We start from the raw sequence: 25,756 nt of genomic DNA, 5'->3' as shown, positions 1-25,756 counted from the left end.
AAAGCACTTTCAAATCAGAAGTACTTGCAGTTGAAGGTATATGAGGGTAAAAAAAAACATATTACAGCTGTACTTGTAAATGGGCTGTAGTATGACTCTTACGAAGTCTTTTTAGGTCAGGACTTTCCCTTCGGGACTATATTTCATTAAGCCTTGAAACTGGCAGCAATGAGCAGACCTATAAGATCCACTTTGCAGTATGCACACATGCAGGCTCATTGGCTGCAGGCAAGTTGACACAGTTTCCCTGCCTCACTGCCTCATGCAGCTGTAGCGGCTGCTCGGAGCCTGTAGAGCCAGCAGGTGGTACTCTACCGTCGGCTGTGTCCGACTGTTGAATGCGTGCAGCCGGCTGGATGAAGAGCTGAGAACTAGAGAGCGGAGCAGAGACCACCGGGACGAGGTCAGGGAGAGAAAAAGCTGCTGCTGCTGCTTCAGCGGAGGATGGACACACACCGGAGCGCGGTCACTTCAGTCACCGAGGTCAGCAGCTCTGCCTCCGCCGCCGGGTTGTGACTCTCCGGTGCTCCGCAGAGGTGATCGCTGGACGCCGGTGGCCGGGATAGGACAGACACTTTGCAGGCTGCAGCAGTCTGTGTGCAGCGCCTTGCAGTGAAACCTCCCCCCCTGGAGAATAAAGCATCTGGTAGCGGAAAGAAAGAGGAGACTGGGACAGCGACAGCAGCGCGGAATTAATGTGAGATACAACACAGGCTCACCGAGGGCTTAAACCGACATGGGGTGAGTGTGGCTGGGTTGCACGTAGCTTTAATTAGGCTTCACATGCAATTTGAGAGCAAAGAGTTTGTTGTTAAATCTGCGGATCCAGCTCAAAAAAAAGAAAAAAATCTGCTTACATTAGGACAGAGAACAAGTAGTACTAGAACTACTGCTCCAACTCTGTCTCCTCTTTTTGTAGAAAAGAAGTCACAGTCACCTTTTAAGATGTATCCTCACCACAGAGAAAGGTAAGTGAACATTTAACAACTTGTGACATGACATTTAATTCTTGTACTTGTGCCCTTGCAATGCCAACCACTCCACAAAAACCTTAAATTAAAAAAAAAGATAATTTAAAATGATCATACTTAAACACATTTAGGAAACTTTTCACATGAAGGATTTTTCTGTGCGCACATGTGGAGCAATTTTGTGGCGTCTCTCCCCTCATTTCAGACTTGATAGATCTGTTAAATTAAGTCCATCATCTCCTGTAATGTTTTTTCTGTGTTGCCCCAGAGTCTTCATATTATTTGATCCATAATTCACAGCAATGACTCTGCTTAGGATGCTTATATTGCAGTTGTAACTAAGAAAAGACAGAGGAGCGATTGCAAAGAGCATCACAGCGGAGTGAGGTGGCTCAAACTTCTGCCTGATTTGTTAAATATCTGTACTAACAAGTATGTGAGTATTAATCCGCAGTAGGACAGCTGTGAACTGCCACAGATTGTTGTGTTGTCAGATATCGGTGCACTGCTTTATTTAGATGGATTATTTAAAGATTATGTAGTTGCACTTCCTTTCTTTACGCACAACCAAAACTGGAGCGTTATTGGTGCTGAATGAAAGTAGCAACGTTGCATTCATGTAGAGATCTGTCTTCCTGATGTTTAACATCTGCGTATAAAAGATTTAGATGGATCGGATCAGATCAGAAACCCAGTAAAGCAGATTGTGATGGATACGTTAGATTGTGGTCGGAATTAGTGGAGTTGTTCCTCATGAGGTGCAGCACCAACCCCCATGTAATCACTACCAAGCTTTGTTATGCTTACAGACCTCCATTAAACCCTACAGGCCACATCCATCTGCTGAGGATGAAGGTCGAGTGGCTGAACATCCTTGAGAAGTGCGAGGGCAGTTAACAGAGAAACATGAGCACACACACTGTTCTTTTACACCACCAGAGTGTGTCTCAACAACAATTTTCTCACACAGGAAGGAACAAGTATTGACAGATACACACACACACACTTGTAGCCAACCATCCTCTGTCCAAACATGACTGTGTTACATCTAACTCCACCATAGGGAGTTACAGGTTTTGATTCCTGTTCAGGAGGGGCAGTGAGGCTGAACATGTTACATCACATGTTTCATGTTAAGTAGCAGAACACATGCACTAAACCTGAGGCAAGGTCAAACTGGCAGTGATGGAATAACTTTACAAACTTTACAATGTGTGGAGTGTGGAGCCTCTCTCCACTGCCCTCTGGGACCATGTGACTGAAGTCATGAGTGGATTACTGAACGAGCCTACAGGGCACAGGCCCAGGGGCCCCCCTGGCCTTCACCTGCAAAATGTCACTCAAATTAACATGTACTGACCAGGGGTAGACACAAAATGACAACAAGGAGACACAAAATGACATAAAATACGCAAAATGATGTCAAATTAACATGTACTGACCAGGGGTAGACATAAAATGACAAGAAGGAGACACAAAATGACAAAAAATACGCAAAATGATGTCAAATTAACATGTACTGACCAGGGGTAGACATAAAATGACAACAAGGAGACACAAAATGACAAAAAATACGCAAAATGATGTCAAATTAACATGTACTGACCAGGGGTAGACATAAAATGACTACAAAGTGTCAGAAAAAGACCAAAAAAGACACAAAATGATCCCAAAGAGACACAAAATGACCTCAGAGACACAAAATGATTTCAAAGAGACACAAAATGATCCCATAGAGACACAAAATTATCCCAAAGAGACACAAAATTATCCCATGGAGACACAAAATGATCCCATGGAGACACGAAATGATCCCACAGAGACACAAAATGATCTCAAAGAGACACAAAATTATCCCATGGAGACACGAAATGATCCCATAGAGACACGAAATGATCCCACAGAGACACAAAATTGTCTCAAAGAGACACGAAATGATCCCATAGAGACACAAAATTATCTCAGAGACACGAAATGATCCCATAGAGACATAAAATTATCTCAAAGAGACACAAAATGATCCCATAGAGACACAAAATGATCTCAAAGAGACACAATATGATCCCATAGAGACACAAAATGATCTCAGAGAGACACAAAAGGATCCAATGGAGACACAAAATGACTTCAAAGAGACACAATATGATCCCATAGAGACACAAAATGACCTCAAAGAGACACAAAGTGACCTCAGAGACACAAAATGATCCCAAAGAGACACAAAATGACTTCAAAGAGACACAAAAATATCCCATAGAGACAAAAAATTATCTCAAGGAGACACAAAAAGATCCCATAGAGACACAAAATTATCTCAAAGAGACACAAAATGACCTCAGAGACACAAAATGTCTACAAGGTAACATAAAAAGACCACAGACACAAAAAGACCACAAAGGAGTTGGAGTTTTCATGGAGTTTTAAAGATGAGGACATTGCCAGGCAGGGAGGATCTAACAAAAGACACTGCTGAATTGCATTATGGGAACTGTAGCATCCTGTATATTTGAAGCTTTATACCTTCATATCAGGGAGTATAAATCAAGATGTCTCGACCACTGCTGCTTCAAATTTCATCATTTTTATTTTAATCTGCCGCCCAAGTCACCTCAACTTTATGTGAGTGCAAAGGAGTGCCCCTTTAAAATAGTTAAGGCGGCTTTAGGTTGCACTGCTTCCCTGTTCTTCTCATATGACAGTTAAATCTATGTCAATAGAAAGCCAGAGGACAACTCTTACTCCTAGCGTCTTCAGATCAGCGTTTCAGTGGTTGCAGCAGGAGATCCACCGACAACAGGGAGGATTACTGCAAGATGAGAAGGAGAATCATAGGGTGGGTTATTATCAGATTTGGTCAGCCATCAAAGTGCTGACGACATTCATATCAACACCTTCACAGGCAGTCCTTGAAACACGGTGTATGTACGGGTCCATGTAATGTTTCTTTTTATCATGTTCTCTCACGCTGAGAAGCACACAGAGAAGCCATTACTGGATTTGTGTGTCACTAATGGGGTCAGATATAAATGTACAATGACTGGCCAAAATAATACAGTTCTACTGGGAACAGCAGCCGCGGCAGCTTACAATACTAGAAAGAGTGTCCTGGATTTTATCATTTTAAGTTTTAGCTTCTATTAGGCAACATTTTTGATGAGACGCAAAGATAAGATTGATGATTCTTGAGTCTGATCAATGTCGGCACTGTCTGAAAAAACATAAGCATTGGGTTAAAAGTCTGTCTGCCATAAATTAAAGACATTTCAGAGAGAAGATGTTTACAGTCCTCAGTCCTGTATGTCTGGAGCTCATTGTGTGCCATGTTTGTTAAGATGGGATGGACTGTCAGTTCAGTCTTTGTTCGGACTCCGTATATGCATTTATCTGTGACCTTGTCAGTGATTTCTGCTGTAGCAAGTTATTCAAGTTGTTAGCGGTGTGGCCCTGAGTGTCAATCAACTGGTCTGTTTGGGGGTCAGTCCTTTGTTACTAGGGTCCTACGTTCCCCAGACTTATATGGCACATACTGTACAGGAACATGACAAAGTGTCCTATGTTCCCAAGGTCCTGTATTTCCTAGCTCTATGTATCATGTAATGGGAACCAGACAAAGATGTTCTCCACCTCTGCAGCCACTTAAAATGACACGAGCTAGAGTTAAGTTAGAGGACTGTAATCATGACTAATAGTTACTCTTTTTGCATGGAGAACAACTCCCAAACATATTTCAGCCCTAAATTTAAGATAATATAAGTTAGTCAACCAATAATTAACCAATTAAATGAGAGGAAGAAAAGCAAAATGAAAAAAGGAAGGTAAAAAAACATTGTAGGGTAAGGAAATCGGCAGCAGTTGAAAATTGCCATTTCCAAACAGGTTAAGATTAAGGAAGAGGACGAGGGTCAGGTTAGTTTATTTCACCCATTCTTGAGAATTGAGACAAATAATGTCCTACCAAAAAAAAGCCTTAAAATTCTAACTTATTGACACACTAATTCTGTTTTTAGGGTGAAATGTTATTCTTAAAGGTTTTTTCTATGAAATAAATATGAATTATAAAATATTTTTATCTACTTCCATTTTTTTAAGTTTGAACTTGCCCCGTGTCAGAAAACACCCTTTTCCAGACAAGAACTTCAAACAGTTAAAAAATGTGTTAAAAGCCTTCAAAATCAAAATCAAAAATGGTGTTAAAATGTACTGCTATGATCATCTTTTTTTTTGTAAATATATTTTTTGTGACGATATTGGCCCTTTAAAGATGTGTCCTGTCAACTCTGTCAATTCTTACAAAAACCTTATTTAAGGCATAAAAGTGGTCAGCTATATCTCAAGGACTCCTGTCTCACTTCCTGGTTTCCAAAAAGGTGAGAATGTTGCTGTGCTGGTAAGCTTTTCATTTTTTTGCTAAATTCTTTAAATAATATTGCTATCAAGTGTGTCTCAACTATAGCAAGTGAACTCCGTCACCCCTCTTAATCCAAACTAAATCATAATTATGGTTTATAAATGAGTATTTCGATTAGCATTAAGAAAACTCTTAGCAACTTTGAAAACTGAAATGGCTGCTCACTACAACTGCTATGAAATTAATAAATATCTAACTTTTTGTCAACTCTGTAAGACATCAGCTCCATCAGATCTTACCACTGACATCGATCTTGTATTCTATTCAAAACATAAAAAATCACTGGGTAGTTTGGCTCATTACGAGGTTTAATAGGCAAAACTTTGACCTTTCAAAATATATTTTCACAGCCAAATTGAGGAGTAAAAATTTAGATTAAACTAAGGTTTTGAACCAGTTCTCTAGAATGGGTGATTGATGAAATATTTTAACTTGGAAAAAGGTCAAGTTTGACTTGAACGCAATAGAAGGGTTAATGTGTGAAAACATAACATTGAACAATATTGAACTTGGGAACACAGATACAATCCCGCCACTTGCTGCAGATTGAAACAACTCAACAACTGTGTAAAGGACTGCCATTAAAAATTTAGCACACATGCTCATGGTCCTCAGAGGATATATCCTGTTGACTTTGGCAATCCCCTGACTTTGCCTCTAGCACTACCATGAGGTCAAGATTTTAATACTCTGGTTTAATCTAATCCCATCAGCCTTGGCTGTACTGTGTTAAATTCTAATTAGCAAATGTTTGTGTGTCACCACGCCCAAAGTAAGATGGTGAACATGGTAAACATTATACCTGGTACAAATCAACATGTGAGCATTGTCACTGTGAGCAGGTTTGCATGCTGACGTTAGCATTTACCACAAAGCCCTGCTGTGCCAAAGGGCAGCCTCACAGGGTCGATGGCATGACTGTTGACTCTTGTTTTGTCAAGTTATAGTTGGTCTTATATATACACATAAAGAAATTATGAGGAAAATAAGATACAAAAACATGTGCATAATGCTACAGTATATAAAAAAGAAATATGTGTGTCATACTACAATATATAAGCACAGTGTAAACATTAAAAATGCAGGGAAATTAGGTCTTTAAGTGTATTAAATATAAATGCAAAGTGTGGGAATACACAGTGCTGTGAAGGGACTGACTGGACACCGGCTGAAGAGGAACAAGGGAGCCGTAAAGAAAGAGAGACCTTAAGCAGTCTTGCTATTCATACCACATGACTGTGGCTAAACCACCTCCCAACACTAGGGACTTTGTTGCTTTGATATATTTACCTCGTATCCAGGATACATCTCTGCAAATACTGGCAGGAGCAGAGCAGAGGGTGGAGGGTGAACGGCTCGGGAGAGGGTTCACAGCGTTTTAGTCAACATCATTTGCCAGCTAAGTCACAGCCCTGTATGGCGAATGACGCAGGAGAAAGTGTGGGAGAAAGCCAAAGGATGATTCCAGCATCTGTCCCTGGATGGCAAAGAGACAGATGGAGATGTACCATTAGGAAAATAATGAAGGATTTCCTTTTTAAACAAAAGAGAAGCACAATTTGGACAGAGTTGCATCATGATGGGGTTTAATGGAGGATGTAAATGTGTTGGTGCTCAAATCATAAGCAGAAACACACTCTAAATGATTTTTGTTAGGATTTAAAAATGTCCAGAACTTCCTGCTCTTCACACAAAGTTAACTACATCATAATCCTTTACTCCTAAACCATTGTTGTTAAACCTGAAGCCTGTGAAAGGGTTTGTTCTTTAACATTTCCTTATTCAGAAGCAATTTTCCCATCATCATCATCCCTGTGCTTCCTCCTCCAGGGAGCAGCCGATCTTCAGCGCCCGGGCCCATGTTTTCCAGATCGACCCCGCCACCAAGAGGAACTGGATCCCCGCCAGCAAACATGCCGTCACCGTGTCCTTCTTCTATGATGCCAACCGTAACGTCTACCGCATCATCAGCGTGGGTGGGACCAAGGTGAGGAAAATGGTAATAATGATGATAATTTGGACAGTAGAGTAAGTCATAAAGTCAACATAAAAACTATACTACAATGCATAGATGGATTACTGAACGGGCCTACCAGGCACAGGCCCAGGAGCATGAGGTGTCAGGGGGCCTCCTGACCTTCACCTGCAAAATGTCTCTCGAATTAACATGTACTGACCAGGAGGAGACTCAAAATGACCACAAGAAGACACAAACTAACCATAAAGAGATGCAAAGGAACAGCAAAGAGAGACAAAATAACTACAAAACGGGCAAAACAACCACAAAGAGATGCGAAATGACCACAAAGAGATGCAAAGGACCTACATAGAGACAACAAAAAAAACTACAAAAACAAGCAAAAAAAGCCATAAAGGGATTAAAAAATGGCAGAAAAAGGACATAAAATGACCACAAAGAGATGCGAAGGAACTGCAATGAGACACAAAATAATTACTAAAACGGGCAAAAATGCCAGAAAGAGATGAAAAATGATCTGAAAAAGGACATAAAATGACCACAAAGAGACACAAAAAGACAACAAAGAGATGTAAAGGACACAAAGAGACACAAAATAATTACAAAAACAGGCAAAAAAGCCAGAAAGAGACGAAAAATGACAGAAAAAATTACAGAAAATGACCGCAAAGAGACAAAAAACACAATGAAGTCTGTGTTTTGCACCGGTGTCGGAGAGGTGGTGGGGCCTTTTGCATATCTGTGTCAAAGGCCCTATTGTCTCATAATCTGCCCCTGCAAAAATTACATAATGTATGAAAAACACAACATATAGTTCCAGTGGATTTAATATCCAGAGCTAAACTGTGAACCATGTATCTTTGATAATTAAAACACCCGGTTTCTGAAGGCTTTTCTTAAAGTAGTGTTTTTCTGCTTGATTGCAGTGAGGACGGTGGCCTTGGCAACAAAAGAGGCTATTCAGTATCTGTAACAAAAGCAGCCTCACATTAATGTTCCTCTTCACCAGCCGTCCTCCTGCCAGAAAATCTGTAAGGTTAAGAAATAGAGAGTGAACAAAACCACAGTGGGTGTCAACAAATCAGCAGCCAGAGCGTCTTCCTCGCAGGCCTGTGGATTTAGATTATGAGGAAGAGGCCACATCAATCGCTGGGGAGGAGGAGGAGGGGGTGGTCTATCTGATCTCTTCTTAGCACCTCTGGTCTGACCCACATTTCTGCCTCCCAGAAGGCTGTGCGGGGTGGCAGTTGGTCGTTCAGCAGCCCAATCCTGCCAGGACTGGTGTCTAGCTCCACGGTAATCTTCACTGCTGTCGCCACCGTCCAACATGTTATGTCAAACATGTCAGCGCAGAAACGGAGACCGTGGAGTTCATGTAATCATTTGTTGGAGGGGAGAGAAGGACGAAAAAGCTTCCTCCTAAGCTGCCATTGCCCTGCAATTCTGGGATTTTAAATCAGGTCCATTATTGTAAGGCTGGAGATGACGTAAAAAGGTTTATAAATAGGTCCGCTCTAATAATTTTTTTTCATGTGCTCAGTCTGAGAGAGGTGGCTTCGGCCACTTCTCTCAGACTGAGGTGATGAACCTGGTGGATGTGCTGCGTTTGTTTCTTCTCTTTGACAGTAAATGTGATTTAAATTGGTCTCTGCTCTGAATGTACTTTGAACAATAAGAGTGTGTGACATGGCAGAGCTGTGGTGTTTGTATTGTGTTCAAAAAACAGACTGTATATTAAATTGGACAATGCTACTCCACTTTGAAGCTAAAATATCCCGCATACAGCCACTGCTTTCTTGTGCTGGTGACATCATTTGGTGCCAGAGTCTGCACAGCAGCGATCACAGCAGTATTTAGACCCCACCCATACAGCTATTCAATGAATTGTGAGCAGCGCCAGTGATCCAGAGCGCACCAATGGGTGCACACAGCTGTCAATCGTCGTCAAACTCCCTTTTTTGGCATCAAGTAGCTAGTTAAAAACCAACCTTACCATAAAAGTGAAGACTTGAATATACAGCAGTGTGATAAGAACTACCTAAAATGACAGGAAAATGTATTTGGCGTGCACTTAAATCTTTTAGTTTCGTTTGAAAATAGGTGATTGTCAGGAATCCCAGAGGAATCCACCATTTTAAAAATGTTAATGTTCATTCAAAATTATTTCTATATTTACAATACAGCAACATTTTTAGGTAACTAAATCTGGTATTTTGACAGAAAGATATAAATTGTAACTTTTCTGCATTAAAATGTCAAAAACTACTGAACCAATGTTATATATTATATATTTCTATGACTTGTGTACTTACATTATCCCAATTTTTTCCAACAATGTGCCTTTTACCTGTAAACCCAGAGAAATTTGTAATCTCAATCAAGGACACAGTCCACGTCATTTGGTCGCCATTGCCTGTCAATGGCGTTATATCCCCTTTGCGTGTGTGCTAGGTTTGTGCTTGCCTGAACGAAACTATCATTAATTGACCTTTTACCCAGTTTTAAACCACGTTTTTACAAAACACTTTGTAGATCTTGGTCATTTTTAATTATATGTTTAAATTGTATGAAGTCGGGGCAGCACGGTGGTGTGGTGGTTAGCACTGTCGCCTCACAGCAAGAGGGTTGCCGGTTCGATCCCGGGTGTGGGAACCCTTCTGTGCGGAGTTTGCATGTTCTCCCCGTGTCAGCGTGGGTTCTCTCCGGGCACTCCGGCTTCCTCCACACAGTCCAAAGACATGCAGATTGGGGATTAGGTTAATTGATAACTCTAAATTGTCCGTAGGTGTGAATGTGAGCATGAATGGTTGTTTGTCTCTATGTGTCAGCCCTGCGATAGTCTGGCGACCTGTCCAGGGTGTACCCTGCCTCTCGCCCGATGTCAGCTGGGATAGGCTCCAGCCCCCCCCGCGACCCTCAAGAGGATGAAGCGGTTAGAAGATGAATGAATGAATGTATGAAGTCGAGCATAAGCAGACGCTGCTGTTCCAAACAGCATCAGAGAAGCACTGATTTTTAACCCATCTGTTTTGGAGAGGAAGAGACCTCTGTGGATACTCTGCTCCCGCTTAAAACCTCCTCAACAATGAACACTGAGGAAATCCTAACCGGGAGAAACTGACTGCGTGGACGGCATTTCTCCGTCTTTTATTAGTGTTTTGACTGAGAGATCCCTCCCGGAAAATATATTCTTTTTATATCCTTTTGTATCTTAAAGTGGAATAAAAGTAGGCATAGGGAGAGTAAAGGGGCACTTGAGCAATGTTACATTTTTGACGCCTCTAAAGGAGTTGTGTCAAGTCTGAGAAAATAACCCTCATGGTGATGTCACAGACTCTTAAAATGTATTACAAACTGGGGCTGTGGAGTTTGACAGATGTTAGCATGTAGGGGGCAGGTTGACTGATATCAGACAGAATTGTCAACTTGTTTAACTGTTTCCATCTTCAGTCAACTCCAACTTAGTGGAGTGGGTGGATTGAAAGTTCTGGACCCAGGCAAGGAGGCAGACAGAGTCTAACAAGATGCTGTCAGTTGAAAAGTCTGCAATCTAATGTGTCTGGAGTTTTACTCAGACTAAGGGGTACGGAAGTTCAACACTAAACCACTGGAGTAACCTTTAAATTAAAAATGCCACGCCAAATTTGCACCCATCATTATTCTTTTGGCTTGTGTACCTTACTTAAGGGTCTAGAATCACAATGCAAAGTATAGGCAGGGCCTGAAGTAATGCAAGTTAAAATAAGGAAGGTAATACAAATACCTCGACTAATACCAATTAATAGTTTCAAGTGATTTGTTTAATCTTGATTCCTGAATCTGCTGCTGAACTACAGACCCTTCCTGAAGGGACGATCATCTTTGTTTCCTCTGCATTTGCAGGCAATCATCAACTGCACCGTCACACCCAGCATGACATTTACCAAGACGTCCCAGAAGTTCGGTCAGTGGGCGGACAGCAGGGCCAACACTGTGTACGGTCTTGGTTTTGCCACAGAGCAGCAGCTGCATCAGGTAAACGGAGGTCAAAACGCTGATAAATACTTCAGGAAATCTTCTTTATTCATCAAAACCTCTCAATCATTGTACATTTGCGGAGGTTAATGAGTGCTGCATTATTAATGTTTAATTACCTGAAACAGTCTGTCCTCCTTTGAAAAGTTCTCCGAGAAGTTCAAGGAGGTGAAAGATGCAGCTCGTCTGGCTCGAGAGAAGTCGCAGGATAAAGAACTGGCCAACACGGCACTCAGCATCGCTGCTCCTCAGGTGAGGAAAAAAAATGTGAACGTGAAAGTAGAGCAAGCCTCTGCAGGTATCAGGCAGAAAGTGTAGACGTGAGAACAGTGTCATGATCCACAGAAGCATCCAGTGATGCATTGTGGGCATTTTTAGGAGTGAGTGTGAGCACAGGCCAAGGTTAGATGGATGCACCTGTGTTACTTTGCAGCAGTTCAACTACTAGACGCTGTTATTAAATCAAAGGATGGATAGAGAGGGAGAAAAGGAGGCAGAGGAAAGATGAGCTAGGTCACTTGTCTCTCGGAGGGAAGAGAAAGTGAGGAAAACTAGGGCGATGGTAAAATTATCCCGTGCCACTCAGCGGTGCGCCGCATCCACTGCCACCGAGAAGCCTCTGATTCAAAGAGTGTAATGATGAAACTCTAGTCAGCTCAGGGCTTTTTTGATCAATAGAGAATAATTACCCATCAGTTACATCTGCTTGGTCATGAGGAACATGCCCGTTTCCTTTTAATTCTACGGCTGAACAGATTCCAAGTGATGTCTCTCGCTCCACGTCTTTATCGATTTAATGAATACGTTGGAGAAGGTCCAGACAGTTGCCAACCACGTCAATTAATAGTGCTTGATTCTTGCTAAGTAGCACCGCGCTGCATTACTGCTAACGGTTGTGATATTGTTGGAAAGGTGATTATGTGTGGGGAGCTTTGTGATGACATGTTTCTCTGTCTGTTCTTTCCACCTGATGGATTTCCTCCATAGTTCTCACAGGTGAGTCTGTCATTGTTGTAGTATTATTATATGTGTGCAAATTGCCTTTTTGTCTGTCCCTGAATCTATTTCAACCTGCAGTGTTGGGCTGATAGCTCTTATTTTATCAGACCAAAACAAGCACCATAATAGGTTCAGTTCTCATCACCATGAGTCCATCAGAGAGAGGGAGAACTTCTGCTACATAACTTAACTTCATTTCTATGTTTTTTTAATTTAAACATTGAGCAGTCTTTATTGGACTTTAATGCAAATGAGATTTTTAAGCTTTGACAGTAAATTCATGATAGACGCAGCCCCTCTCTCGTCTATGAATAACCCATTTGCTGTTGAGATGCAGCATGTTGTGTCGCTGTGTGCGTTATCAGGAGAGTCCATTTACTGATGTGTTTCTCAGGACCTCTCGGATGAACTCCAGTCTCCACCGGTGATGTGTGTGAACGGGCCCGAGGACAAGCTGTTCCGCAGCCAGAGCGCGGACATCACCCTGTCTTCTGAGAAGGAGCGCATTAAAAAGATGCTCTCTGAGGGGTAACTGAGTTATACACACCCACCAAAACACACACACACACACATCAGCAGATTGGAAACTGAGGAGGTGAACTCCTCTTCTCTGAGTCTAATCTCACTTTCTGTCCAAACACCTTAAGGGACAGTTCACCCCAAAATCAAAAATACATATTCTTCCTCTTACCCATAGTGCTATTTATCAGTCTATGCTGTTGTGGTGTGAGGTGCTGGAGATATCAGCCGTAGATATGTCTGCCTTCTCTCTGGTATAACGGAACTAGATGGCACTCAGCTTGTGGTGCTCAAAGCGACAAAAGCATACAATAATGTCTCTTTCCAGAAACCATGACCCAGTTACTCAAGATAATCCACACACCTTGTTGTGAGCAGTTTCATTCAGGAACTATTTTCTTTCTACAGAACTACACCCAACAGCTGTATCATTGCATAGAAGGAAGTATGCATCGACATATGAACAAGAGGCTCGTGCTTGTAACAGTGTGAGATGTAAACATTAATGGGGTTCTTCTTGGCTGAGCTCTAATGTTAGCTAGCTCAGTGGTGCGAGGTGAGCTAGCAGTAGATGCATGCTTCCTTCTGTGCTGTGATTTGGTTGGTGGGTAAGGTTTGGTAGAAAGAAAATAGTTCCTACACGAAACTGCTCACAACAAGGTCTGTGGATTATCTTGAGTAACTGGGTCATGATTTCTGGAAAGAGACATTGCTGTTGAGTTTTTCAAATGTACTTTTTTGTCACTTTGAGCAACACAAGCCGAGTGCCATCTAGATTTAGTGCCATCATATTGGAGAGAAGGCAGACCGATAGGCTACTCAAGAGGCAGGCCAATATCTCCAACACTCAACAACTCACCCACCCACAGTGTTTCCAAGTGGTATTATTGTTGTCGCTGCCGCAACGACAACGTGACTGCTTTCCGTTTTGTTTTGTTTTTTCAGAGCCAAGCAACTACCACAGTTTCCACCGTTACTTTATTTGTTTCAGCGTCCGCCATTTCCATTACAGGGGATAGAAACTGCAAATAACTTCCACTGATTCTCTTCGGTAACTGGGATAGCTACCAATAGCAACCTCAGAAAACAAAAGCATTTTCCTCTTCCTGTTTAGTTGCGCAATGGTTGATGCACTTCCTTTGCGTCATACAATGAGCCTTAATTTCCCTGATCATACCCGGTGGCAGACAGAATTACAGAGTGAAAGTGACGCTTATTGGGAACCAGACTGAACGCAGATAGTGTCATTCTATAGCCATTACATTGTGCAATCAAAATGTACTTCATAATCATAAGTTTAAGCAAAAAATGTGTCTATTTCCACTTTGAAGTCAGTGATAATTATCGCTTTGTAGAATGCTTGTATATGCTTGATATTAAGAATCTGATTTCAATTCAGTGTTTATGTGTCTACTCGTCCTTTAAAAATCTTGATTGTAGGCTCTCAGTTTCACTGTTCATCTACTCTGCTGCACACAAAGTTCAAACTTGGTTTGAAACAAGATGAAAAACTCAAAGTTATCTCTCACTTTATCAAGTGCTCACAAACATGAATAGAGCTTAGCTTGACAGTTTATCATTGACCATGGAGATACAGTAGTTAAACAAAAAGGCACAAGGTCTGTTTTCTAAAAAATTCTGTAGCTTTCAGCCACAGCTCATGGCCTTCATTGGTGGAGTGGAGCTGTTAGTTATCACATGACCTTAGTATGGAATTTCAGTCACATGGTAACAGGTGATAACTATCTGAGCAATGTTGCTTAAAGCTTCCAGAAATGTTCAGTAAATGGAGCTCTTTATACAGTGAGAAATAAGCTTATTCACTTTCTTGCCCACAGTTGGATGAGGAGATTGATACACTCTCAGTAAAACAGGCCTCCTCCTAGATTATGTGTGCACTTACATGCTATGATAAATAATGTGCACGATTCTATGAATTACATAAGAGACATTAAGTCCTTACATGTTAACAGTTTCAATCAATTTTGGTTCAGTCTGCAGAAAAGAACACTCAGATTCCCTCTCCATCCTCGATCCATCGCCTTTGTTCGGAGCCTCTTCATCTTGAAAGCTTGAGGTTGTCCCATGGCAACAGTTTACCATGGCAACCATTAAGGAACCGCTTTCTGTTGTAATAATTGGACCATAGGATTTAAAAGCATTGTGGGTGGCTTACACCGACTGAATGAAGAGATGCTTACAAGCCTTATTTGATGTGTCTGAGTCAACACCTCAACAATGGCCCCTTCACTTCCTAGAAGACCTAAATTAAATGACGTCAAGCTGTAACTAACCTTGGAAATGAAAACCATGTCAGTGAACCCTGAAAAAGGTAATGGATTACCTGCTCAACTGTAATCAATAGTATTAATTAAATGAAATATGTGGCGACCTCATGCAGTCGAGCTGATGATCAAATCAGTGTGTCCAAACTCATTTGTTTTCCAAACTGCAGTGTAAATACAGGCAGCATCACAGGGATGATTAATCTGTTTGTTCGGCTGTTTATTGGTATAAAATTGCTAATTACTACTAGCAATAAATCTAAGCTAACCATCTACCGACTGTAGCTTAACACTTAACATATAGACGTGTGTGTATACATTGAATGTATCACGTATTGGGACTAAATACATTTTAAATTCAGTCCCAAGTAATAGTCAGCTTAAAGCCAAACAGATGATGACACTTTATGTTCAGAAGATTTGATCTGCAGCCAAAGTCAGTGTGATAGTATCACTAAAAGAGAAAAAAATTAAACCACACAAAAGACTTTACAACCGCCTCGGTCAATGACGACTATTTTCTGCTTCTTTGTTCCCTGGTGCTTCCAAAGTAAATTAAACTTTTAAAAAACATGTCAGCACTCTAATTTCCTGGGGAGAAAGAAAGTAGTCTTTCAGTGTCACATTCATTCTTTTGATGAAAATGACTTTTAGATAGTCAACTCTCCAGGATTAGAGGATCACTGTGGGAACAGTTTGGCCTTGTTGTTTGCACTCGGGGCATTTTAATGAGTGTATCTTTGCTTTGTTGTAAGACCTGTGAAATGACCTTCAGTTGGGGCAGTAAGTGTGCTGCTGCAGGCTGCAGTCCTTACAGAGTTCTTAATGCTGTTACAGTAGCTTGCTGCTTGTGTTAACCAGGCCAGCAGTTTTTCATCATGTTCCAAACTCTTTGCAGCAGTAAAATCTGGGTTGTTACTACACAGCCATAGTATCCAGTAAACATAGATATTAGACTGTTGGCTTCAAAGATGTAGAATAATTATGTGCAGTATAAGACATAGCATCATAACGCTTGTATTTACTGTGTCATATATGTCATGTAATGTGTGTCACTGGTTTACAGTTTTGCGTTTGTGTTGTTCAGGTCGATCTGTGAGATGAACCTGGAGGCCGAGCTCTTCACTCTGCAGGACAGCAACACCAAACTGGTGGCAGCTTTGCATGAGGCTAATGCTAATGTGGAGCAGTGGAAGAAACAGCTGGCAGCGTATCAGGAGGAGACAGACAGGCTCAGAGAGCAGGTGAGACGCTATTGGCTTCAGTCTGACACTCAGGTACAGAGGTCACTTTGAAGATGCTCTATCTGAGGGTGCTTACCATGAACACTGAATTAGCCATTATCAAGATATTAATTCTAAAGCAAAACTCAAGTCTGTGTCAATCACAGTGAGTTAAAAGCACAGTTCAACCCAAAATCTAAAATACACAGTTTTCCTCTTACCTGTAGTGCTATTTATCAGTCTAGATTGTTTTGGTGTGAGTTGCTGAGTGTTGGCTATATCAGCCGTAGAGATGTCTGCCTTCTCTCCAATTTAATGGAACTACATTAGCCTGGAAATCCAGACTCAAATCTAGAAAGATTTTGAGTCTGGCCCTCACCGACACACCCTTCCTACACAAGGGGCGGCACTAACTGAGGCATTTCAAATGCAGCCGCACGCAATTGGAAAGCACGATGGCCAATCAGAGCAAAAAACCAAGGTGACGTACACATTGCTCTAAGCCCCATTTGTTTGCTGAACAGTGGGGCTAACTGATATATTATGCTTTTGCCGTATCCTGTCGGCAAAACGGCAAAAACGTCCTTCCTGGGAATGAAGGCTTCTAGGGCAGACTTCTGTTCCTCTCTCAAAGAAAAAGATAAGTGTAGTTGGCCTAGCGTTTCTTCCAAAGCTAAATTGAATGGACGTCTTGGCTGTTTACTTTTCGACTCCTACGGCGCAGCGCTGTCGCCATCATGTTACGCCCGCCCAGAGCCCACCTCTGTCATATAGACTGATCTGATTGGTCCGATTGGCGATTCAGCGGGCTCTGCTCGTCGGGGCCAGATTCCCGTGCAGTGCAAATTCGAATTTGCTAGGGGCGGGGCATCTGGATTTCCAGGTTAGAACTACATGGCACTCAGTTTGTGGTGCTCAGTGCACCAAAAAATGTTTGTGAAAGCAGCAATGTCTCTCTCCAGAAATCATGATACTCAAGATATCCCACAGACCTTGTTGTGAGCAGTTTCATGTAGGAACTATTTTCTTTCTACTGAACTACACCCACCAACCATATCACCGCACAGAAGGAAGCGTGCATCTACTCATGGATGAGAGGATTGTGCCTGTGATGGTGCAAGATATAAACATTAATGGCGTCCTCGTCTTCAAGCTATAACGTTAGCTAACTCACTGGTGTTAGAGGAGCTAGCAGAAGATGCACACTTCCTTCTGCATGGTTTGACCATTGGCGAGTATAGTTTGATACAGTTAAGCGGCACTTACCTCGGCACTACAGGTAAGAGGCAAAATATGTAACCTTGATTTTGGGTTGAACTGTCCCTTTAACTTACACAGCTCCATAACAGCCATCTCCAAACTAAGTAGCAAACAACAGCCATAAACTTACTCCGAACAACATACTATAATGCTCTAAAGCAGTGGTTCCCAACTGGTCCAGCCATGGGGCCCAGATTTCTTCTTAGTCATCAGTTCAAGGTCCACACAGTTTAATTTATTCAGCGTCATACTTGCATTTGGCCATGTTGTCGAGCTAGTTTTCCGTCTCTGTTAAGTAGCTATCTGATATTCATCCACTCTACAGCAGGAAACCGCACTTCAGAATAAAAGCGCTGTCGGAAATTCACTGTACTTCAAAATAATGTGTTTTTACAAACTTGACACATTTGTGAGTCACTTGTGGTCCATTCAGAATGGACCCACGACCCATTTTAGACCACAACCCACCAGTTGGGAACCACTGTTCTAAAGCCTTCATTAGCAGGTTTAGAAGTACATTCTCTCAGGTTGTACTTCAGGAGCGTGGAGATAAAGGTTTTTGCTGCCTTCCTCCTCATACACTCCAACTTCTAAATTTAAAAGTAATTCAATTTATCTTGTCACATATTAAATTAGCTTTACTCGAGAAAAAAATACACGGATGTTTAATCTTAAGTGTCATTTTTAGAAACTCAGGAACCTAAAAGGTGCCTGGGTATCATACGTATCGTAAAATTCAATGTGAAGATTATATCAACATTTATCATCTTCAGCTGAACAGGAAAGAGAAGAATTTCCTTTTTTTTAATGCAGAGAAAGTGTTGGGCCTACATTTTTTTTAAACAGTATGTTGTTTCTCTTTAAAGTTACACTATGCAGGATTGTCGGTTACTGTCTGTAAACATGCTCGCTGACAAAAGTGAAGGTAAAAGCTAACTCCAGATTGACTCTTGTTTGGCATTTCGCCTCACTACATACATGCTGCTTATGGTGTAGCAGCTGGTCGCTACCTTTTTATAAAGCCCCGACCTCACCTGAGCATACTGAGGCTGCATGGGCATAGATGTCCCGGACAGCAAAAATAAGATGGAAATAAAAAAATACAGGCAGAAGGCAGAGTCTCTGTAGAAAAACTACAGACTACTGACTGTGTTAACAGCTATACATAATTAAAGTACAAGACCCAAGTCGTCCAAGCACTTGCTGTGATAGCCTGGTGACTTGTCCAGGAAGTACCCTGCCTCTCATCCAGTGCATGCTGAAAAGGATAAGCGGTTTATATGAATGGATGGATGGTTGATGGATGGATTAACTGTTACATGAAAAGCTTTGTGGGAAAGTTGACCTCAAACTCTATAGCTACATATTTCATGTATTATAGAGAGCTCTTAATAGTGTTTCTGAGCAGAGGTGAGTGTTGAAACCATGGTCTGTGTAAAATAAAAAGGGGGTGATGTCACCCATTCAGCATTTCAGCTGTCGCCATCTTGGATTTTTGGGGCCAGAAGTGACCATATTTGGAGGAGAGTTTGGAGCTGTGGAGGAGTGAGGGGTGGATCTGACTCTCAGACTGTCACTCAAGCAGCCCTGCACTTAAATATTAAACTTTAAGCCTTAATAAAATATAAATTGGTGAGTTATATAAAGATTCACCCACGTAAAATTGTCATGAATGTTGAGATTAGCTACAGAGACTAAAACCATTTTTGTACCAGGCTGGAAACGTGTTAATTTCTGTTTTAATGTTGGGCCTTTTAACATGGGGCTCTATGGGAGTGTTTGGAGCCAGCCTCCAGTGGCCATTTAAGGAACTGCAGTTTTTGGCACCTCTCGTGTTGGCTTCATTTTCAGCCCCGGAGGTTGCGGTTTGGTTGAAACAGATTTGTTCAAAGATGAAAGACCACTAGTTAATGAAAAGTTAAATCAGGCCAAAAACCCTCCATGCATTAGAGTCAAACACTGAAAAGTAGTTGTTCTCTCTTGTGGCTTCATGTGCAGCCAAGTCCTTATTCATTCTGTTGTAACCTGCAGGGCAGAAGCTGATGGTTAAGGTCACATCTAATTATCAATGCTGGAGCTGTGAAGCTCTGCAGGAGGAGCAGTCACTCAGATTATTGGTGAAGTAAAGCCTCGCTCAAACAAGGCTGGCGGGACTCTGTCACTCTGTTGCTCTCAGTAACACTGAGTCGCACGTCTTTCTCTGCTGAGAGAGGTCGTGCTTTTTTTTATTGGCTTCATTTCCTCGGTTTGAAAGCACTTGTTCAGCAAAATAAAAAAAGGACAAGTTAGTCAGGCTGGCAACACACTTCATCATTCTTTGACATGACTTGCGCTGCAGGCGTTTTCCCTCCAACGCTTTAATCAAGGTGTTCCCTGCCGGTTGAACCGGTTCACCATGCACACGTTAATGTAGAATTTCACCACAAGGGAATTCGGTCTAAACACCCTGAGTCTCAAGAGAGTTTCACACATGAATTACCTCGTAGGTTCCAGTGAACGCAGATGCCTGTGCCCTCCCTCTCCTCGCTCATCAATAAAAGGTATTTTCACATTTGCTGGTAGCTGATTCCACTGGGAGCGACCTCGCCTCAGGCTGACAATTACAAACCTCTCTGATTCAATGCTTTAATACCTTGATCCTTTTCCATTATAGCCCAGCTTTACAGTATCGATCACTGCTCTTTAATTCTGCCCCATACGCCTGGTATTTCAAACACCGTTTTGGTCCACATCAACAAATTAATTCATACAAGTGAGAACTCTGTCTCCTTTGGACCGAGCTCGTTCCCTCTATCTGAGGAAGGGGACCAGGTGGCTGAAAATGGTTCACGTCTCTGGGGTGGTGTGGGAGGGAGAGGGGTTTGTAGGACAGCAATATCCTACTTTCAATGCCCCAGTTAGGAAAAAATGAAAAATCACCAGAGGGAGCTGGCATCCACTCGGTTCTCGCTTTTTTTTTTTTTCCTCCTTCTACCGCTCCTTCTCGTCTCAACCATACATGGTTTAAAATAATCCAGCCTGTCTCTTTCAGACAGGGGGGCATTTTTAGAGGTTGTGCTTCTGCTTTTTTTCTGATTCATGAAGCCAAGATGACGAAGCAGCAAGGATTTCACTCCTGCGTACCTGATAATGACATGACTCACTCATCTGCCTGTTGATCAGTCTTGTTAAAGTTGTAGCGTGTTTTAACTTGTAGATAAAGGGAACAAAAAAAGTCATGATGTGCAGATAAAATTGAAAGCATAGATCCACACAAAAGAACATCAGACAGATAGTCTGTAAAAAACAGGTTCCTTCTCACACTCCTGCTTTTAATGGCATTTGCTAGAATCAGTCAGTCAGAGCCGAGGGGTCTCTAACGCTGCTGTCAGTCATGTCAATCACTGCTCATAAGCTGCGTTCACAGTCAAACTATCAAACAAGGCAGCACTGATCAAATATAAATCAAGATTATGTTACTGCATTGCCTGTTTCTCACCTCAAATGTTTTCAGGAACTTATTTTAGTGTCCTGTTTAGCTGTGAAATGAGACAGCTTCGTCTGGCTGGTGCTTTGTTTTGGCTTGACTGTCTTCAACGTGGCGGCATGGTCACAAACCTCATTTCGCAGCACAAAATTATGTTTCTGATCGCTGTTTGATCAGCACTGCCTAGTTTGACAGTTTTAGAGCACAAGCAGTAACTGACATGATTGACAGCTGCTTCCTTTGAAAATGACCTTAGATTGGCCAAAGTCTCCGGTCACGGCCTAGATTTTCTAAAACCAAGTGGAGGTACAGAAGTTGAGTGTTCTCTCAAACCACTTGAATTGACCCTTCGCTAAATCCCCCCCCAGGAGGCAGACTGGCCAATCGTAACGTAGCATCGGGCCAGCTCAGACCAGGGTCCGACAACAACACAGCTGTGCTCCATTGACTCTAATGGTCGTTTCTGATTTCCTTAATTTCCAGGCTGGTTTTGTGGATTTGGAGCTAAATGTTGTGCCTGGGCCACGTCGTGTATTAATGATACTCGTTACCTGGAGAGGTTGGAAAAAGATACACGTTTCTTCCCTGTTCCAAAACCAAAATCAAACCCTGAAAAGTGTAGGGTTAGCTAGCTAGCTACTGAAGATATAGCCTACTGAATGTATACACATGCATGAAGGGAAGTGGGGAAACCTTGCTGATATTCAACCAGCTGTGTGTCATCGCATTGTGCACAGATGAATGTTGTTTGACTTCCCCTGGAGATCCCAGAGGTCCGGGTACTGGCAGCGGCACTAGAAGCCAAACACCGTTCATCTGCACACACTGTGATGCCACACAGCTGGTTCAATATCAGCGAAGTTTCCCTTTATATTCATTGTCTTGTGTGGCGATCAGCAGTGATGTGGTGGTTCACTTTTACACTGTGATCTGTAGCCTATAGTTCGGCTTTAGCTTCTAACTATCTTTGTCTTTTTAACCTGTTGTTGCTGCTGAGTCAGTTTGACATCCTGGATATATCCTTCAAACACAGACTGTAGACCCCTCTGTCTGCTTCTCTCTGAATCACTGTTTCATTTTTCCAAAAACATATTAATATTTCTTCAGGAGCAGCTTGTCGGACCATCACAAAGGAGTGGGGCTTAGCGAAAGGTCAATAACAATATGCTCTCAATATTTAAGAATACTGAATGCCAAGGTTTTCGTGTGAAGCTATGTCCCACATGTTGAACGTGATTTAATGTAGTGTGTGTGTGTGTGTGTGTGTGTGTGTGTGTGTGTGTGTGTGTGTGTGTGTGTATTAAGGTGGCTGAGTTAGAAGCCCATGGAGGCCACGGCCCCAGTGACATGCTGAAGGATGAGCTGACCCAGTCCCTGGAGGAGCTGGAGGCCCTGCTGAAGGCCAAAGATGAGGTTGGTGTTCTTTGTTCCACTTTTATCCTCAGCTAGGGTCAGAGGCCGGAAGCTGCAGGGTTCATCACAGGTGTTAATGATGAAAGATTCAGCCGCTGAAACTCCTTCAAATCTTTTCCAGGAAATCCACATTTTGCAAAATAAGAAAGCCGAGTACCACGAGATGGAACACGACAGAGATGAAGCCATTCACAGATTACGGGTAGGAGGGAGATTACAGCAATGTGGTATGCTTTTATAATTTATGTAGTGGTTTGCAAGGGTTGAGCTGTGCCTTTGCACTGTCCTTTGTCTTCTTCTCTAGTGTGGTGAAAGCATAGTGCAGCGAGAGAGGACCTGCACAGAGAGAACAAAAAGAGAATCAGACTAGTGTCTGGATTTCAAATGCTTCTGTTTAATACATTACAGGACGACACAGACAGTGGGAAAATGTGCAAAATGCAAACGTTCCAGTCCATGTTGAACTTTCCTCGGTGCAAAATGAGGCATGCATGATGAGTCACCCTGTATGCAGCTCACTCTACAGGTGCACCTAGTCCATCATATAGAGCCTGTGTGTTTGTAATGAGTTGGCCTGCTGGCAGCTGGCTTCATGTGTGTTCAATCACATCCTAAATGAGGTGCACCTTTAGAGTAGCTCACATATAGGGTGACTCATCACGCATGCTTCATTTTGCACTGTGGAAAGTCCAATAACACTCTTTGCACTGACTGCGCTTACATGCACACTGATATTCCAGTATTATTTCAAATGTGACAATATTCTTTATGTGATACAGGTCATGTAAACAGCGTATTCTCTTTGTAGTGTTTGAATGTAGCATTTTCTGATCAAGACGTGGCATATTTGCCGGCAGTAGCTGGAATTTAGGAGCATTCCTAGGACGTGTATATAGCACATTCAGAATACAGCCCCGTTTCCACCAAGCACTTTCAGTATGGTACCTTTGGAACCAACAGTAACCCTTCAGACATGGTACCTAGACCCTCGCGTTTCCACTGCAAACAAACCCCGCCCACTCCTAAATGTGGGCGGGGTTGTTGTCACTCACTGCTCCGTCCAGCACTCACTGTAAGTCTGCACCTTGTTTATCATCCACAAAACAAGGCTGCAGTAAGGGCAAAAACCAGAACATTTTGTGCATGTTAATGTAGTCACTGTTTGTACAGCCCTGTGATGTTTTAAATAGCAGCATTTAATTAAAAGTTAAACTGACATCCTCTTCTTATCTGCAGGAGACAGAGATGCGCAACGTAGAGCTGGAGCGTCGCATCCAGAACACAGAGCAGAACCTGAGCAACTCTCTGGAGGAGCGGGATCGCATGGACTCTGAGATCCAGAGGGCCATCGAAATTCTGGACATCAAGATCTTTGACCTTAATGACCTTCGCCAGAGCCTGGTGAAACTCATCGACAAATAAGAAGGTGAAAACCCAACCCGACAGAGAAAGAGATGTGACAGGGTTAAATTTGACGTGGCCGATGCAGCGGGGGGGAGCAAACAAAACAAGATGGAGCTGGTCCACGTCCTCTTCAAGCACAAGAACCACCTCGGCTGCAGGGAGGTCGCTCCGTGTCTGTGTTGCGGCTGCGGTGGCTGTGCTGTACTCAACAACATACTGCAGGTGTTGGCCTACGCAGTAGCATATAGTACATGGTTTCGCTTGTCCAATCTAATGTAAACGCTTCGTGTTGCTTTCAAGGGTAACATTCAATGCAATAAACCAACTTTAAGGTAAGTGCTTAACACTGCTAGACACTTAATATTGAGAACTGGTGCTTGTAGTTTTTCATAACTTTTGTACACAAAACGGCGATGCAGTGTCAATATGAATAAGAGGCCTTGTTTGTTTTTTGTCTTTCAACTTGCAGATGATATTTAAACATCTTAACGAGTCCATGAAGTGAATGCAGATTAAGAAAAGTGCACACAGCAAGATTGCTTTTAAGAGATCTTCGTATTTAACAGCCTGCATACAACATAATTATTCCTAAATTAACAGTTAAGGTCTTGTAGTTGCCCGTTCATACAGTAGCAGCTGTGTAAAGTCAAGGACAAACTGGTTGTAGTCCTTCCCCACTGGAATGAGCAAAGACACGTTCAAGGTCAGTAGAAAAATAAGCTAATAGTGTTTTATATTTGGGTAAGGCATGGACACACAACTTAACATTAGATCTGAATACGGACACCAACAGAGCAGACTCATTTGCAGCTTGTCTATTATCACAACTTCATTTAAGCTCGTAAGAAACCTTTAAATCTAAGATATGTGACAGTAACCTGCAAAGCACATTTTAGATAAGATATATCAAGTAATTACATTTAGGCTCAATAAGTATTTTCCACATGATATAAATCAGTAATGCAGTTATTAAGTGAACACAGGAAGTCTTCAGTTAGTATTACAGATAAGTTTAACTGGTCGTCCCGTGCATCATCTCTTAACAAACCACCGACTTAGGAGCTTATTTATGATATTTACGACGCATTCGAGGAAATTAAAGAGCAATTTTCTGCCTTCTGTCATTTCTCAGCACGTTACCTTTAGCTGTGGACGGTGTGCCACGCGCCTTCAGAGTGTGGCTGAACTGTACGAAGAGTGAATTTATTTAAAAACACAGAATGTCTTTTATCACACAGACTGTATTGTTTAACATGATGCTGTGTCTGCATTATTTTTTCAAGCCTTATTGTTCTATTCTGTTCATCCAAGGACGGTTGGTAGTAGTCATGCCAGCTCTGTGTGTCAAACTGTGAGCTGTTGTCGTGGCGGTTTGGAAATAAAAGCAAAGAATACAGTAGTTTTAATGTACTTCTTTCTTGTGTTGACAGTTACCTGTGGGCCATCTGGGTCATTTATACTGTTGCATTAATCCAACAGGGTGTCTACAGGTATCAGAAACTTACATTTAATGGTTTTTAAGACCTTTTCAAGATGATTTTTAACATCAGATTTTTAGACAAATCATATTTTTCTGATTCAATCATTGCAGGTACGTGTGAAGGTAAGTAGTATATATATAGTCATAGGTTTCATGTAGGAATATGGTTATTAGAGTGCAATAGGTTAATCTATATTTGTTAATGTATATTTTGTCAACAGGTAAGTAAAAGTATGAAGTAAAATGACATTATTCGGTTCAGTGGTAGGTTTAAAGATTTATACGATTAGAAATGTGGATTTTTACGCAGAAGAGCTTGACTCATTTTGACAGGAA

General features: G+C 41.9%; 1 protein-coding gene across 5 annotated transcripts; it reads left to right on the top strand.

Moving 5' to 3' along the window:
* The first annotated feature begins 36 nt into the window (after nucleotides 1–36).
* Nucleotides 37–25,339, top strand: LOC126409160 (homer protein homolog 3). 5 transcript variants are annotated; one of them, XR_007572004.1, is made up of 11 exons: nucleotides 37–741; nucleotides 920–968; nucleotides 7,210–7,378; nucleotides 11,240–11,371; nucleotides 11,519–11,623; nucleotides 12,765–12,898; nucleotides 16,262–16,418; nucleotides 22,429–22,536; nucleotides 22,658–22,738; nucleotides 23,773–24,272; nucleotides 24,410–25,339. XR_007572004.1 is itself a non-coding variant. In XM_050075118.1 (10 exons), exons 2-10 carry the CDS (start codon nucleotides 946–948, stop codon nucleotides 23,956–23,958), a joined length of 1,074 nt encoding a protein of 357 aa, XP_049931075.1. In that variant the 5' UTR covers nucleotides 37–741; nucleotides 920–945; the 3' UTR covers nucleotides 23,959–25,339. The 5 variants fall into 5 exon arrangements, 4 of the variants coding, with proteins under 4 accessions (XP_049931075.1, XP_049931073.1, XP_049931076.1 ...); XM_050075118.1 differs by having other exon boundaries at nucleotides 12,786–12,898; nucleotides 23,773–25,339; XM_050075116.1 differs by having other exon boundaries at nucleotides 23,773–25,339.
* Nucleotides 25,340–25,756: the final 417 nt, after the last annotated feature.

This window comes from Epinephelus moara, chromosome 21 (genome assembly GCF_006386435.1).
Source record: "Epinephelus moara isolate mb chromosome 21, YSFRI_EMoa_1.0, whole genome shotgun sequence".
In the NCBI taxonomy this organism is placed as follows: domain Eukaryota; kingdom Metazoa; phylum Chordata; class Actinopteri; order Perciformes; family Serranidae; genus Epinephelus; species Epinephelus moara.
The sequence above is the reverse complement of the archived record's forward strand: the minus strand, read 5'-3'. Positions and strand labels throughout refer to the sequence as shown.

Coding starts and splice junctions, on each gene's coding strand:
- LOC126409160 (XM_050075116.1), top strand. CDS start 946: ATGTATCCTCACCACAGAGAAAG. Junction 969..7,209: donor TATCCTCACCACAGAGAAAG/GTAAGTGAACAT, acceptor TTCCTCCTCCAG/GGAGCAGCCGATCTTCAGCG. Junction 11,624..12,764: donor TCAGCATCGCTGCTCCTCAG/GTGAGGAAAAAA, acceptor TGTGTTTCTCAG/GACCTCTCGGATGAACTCCA.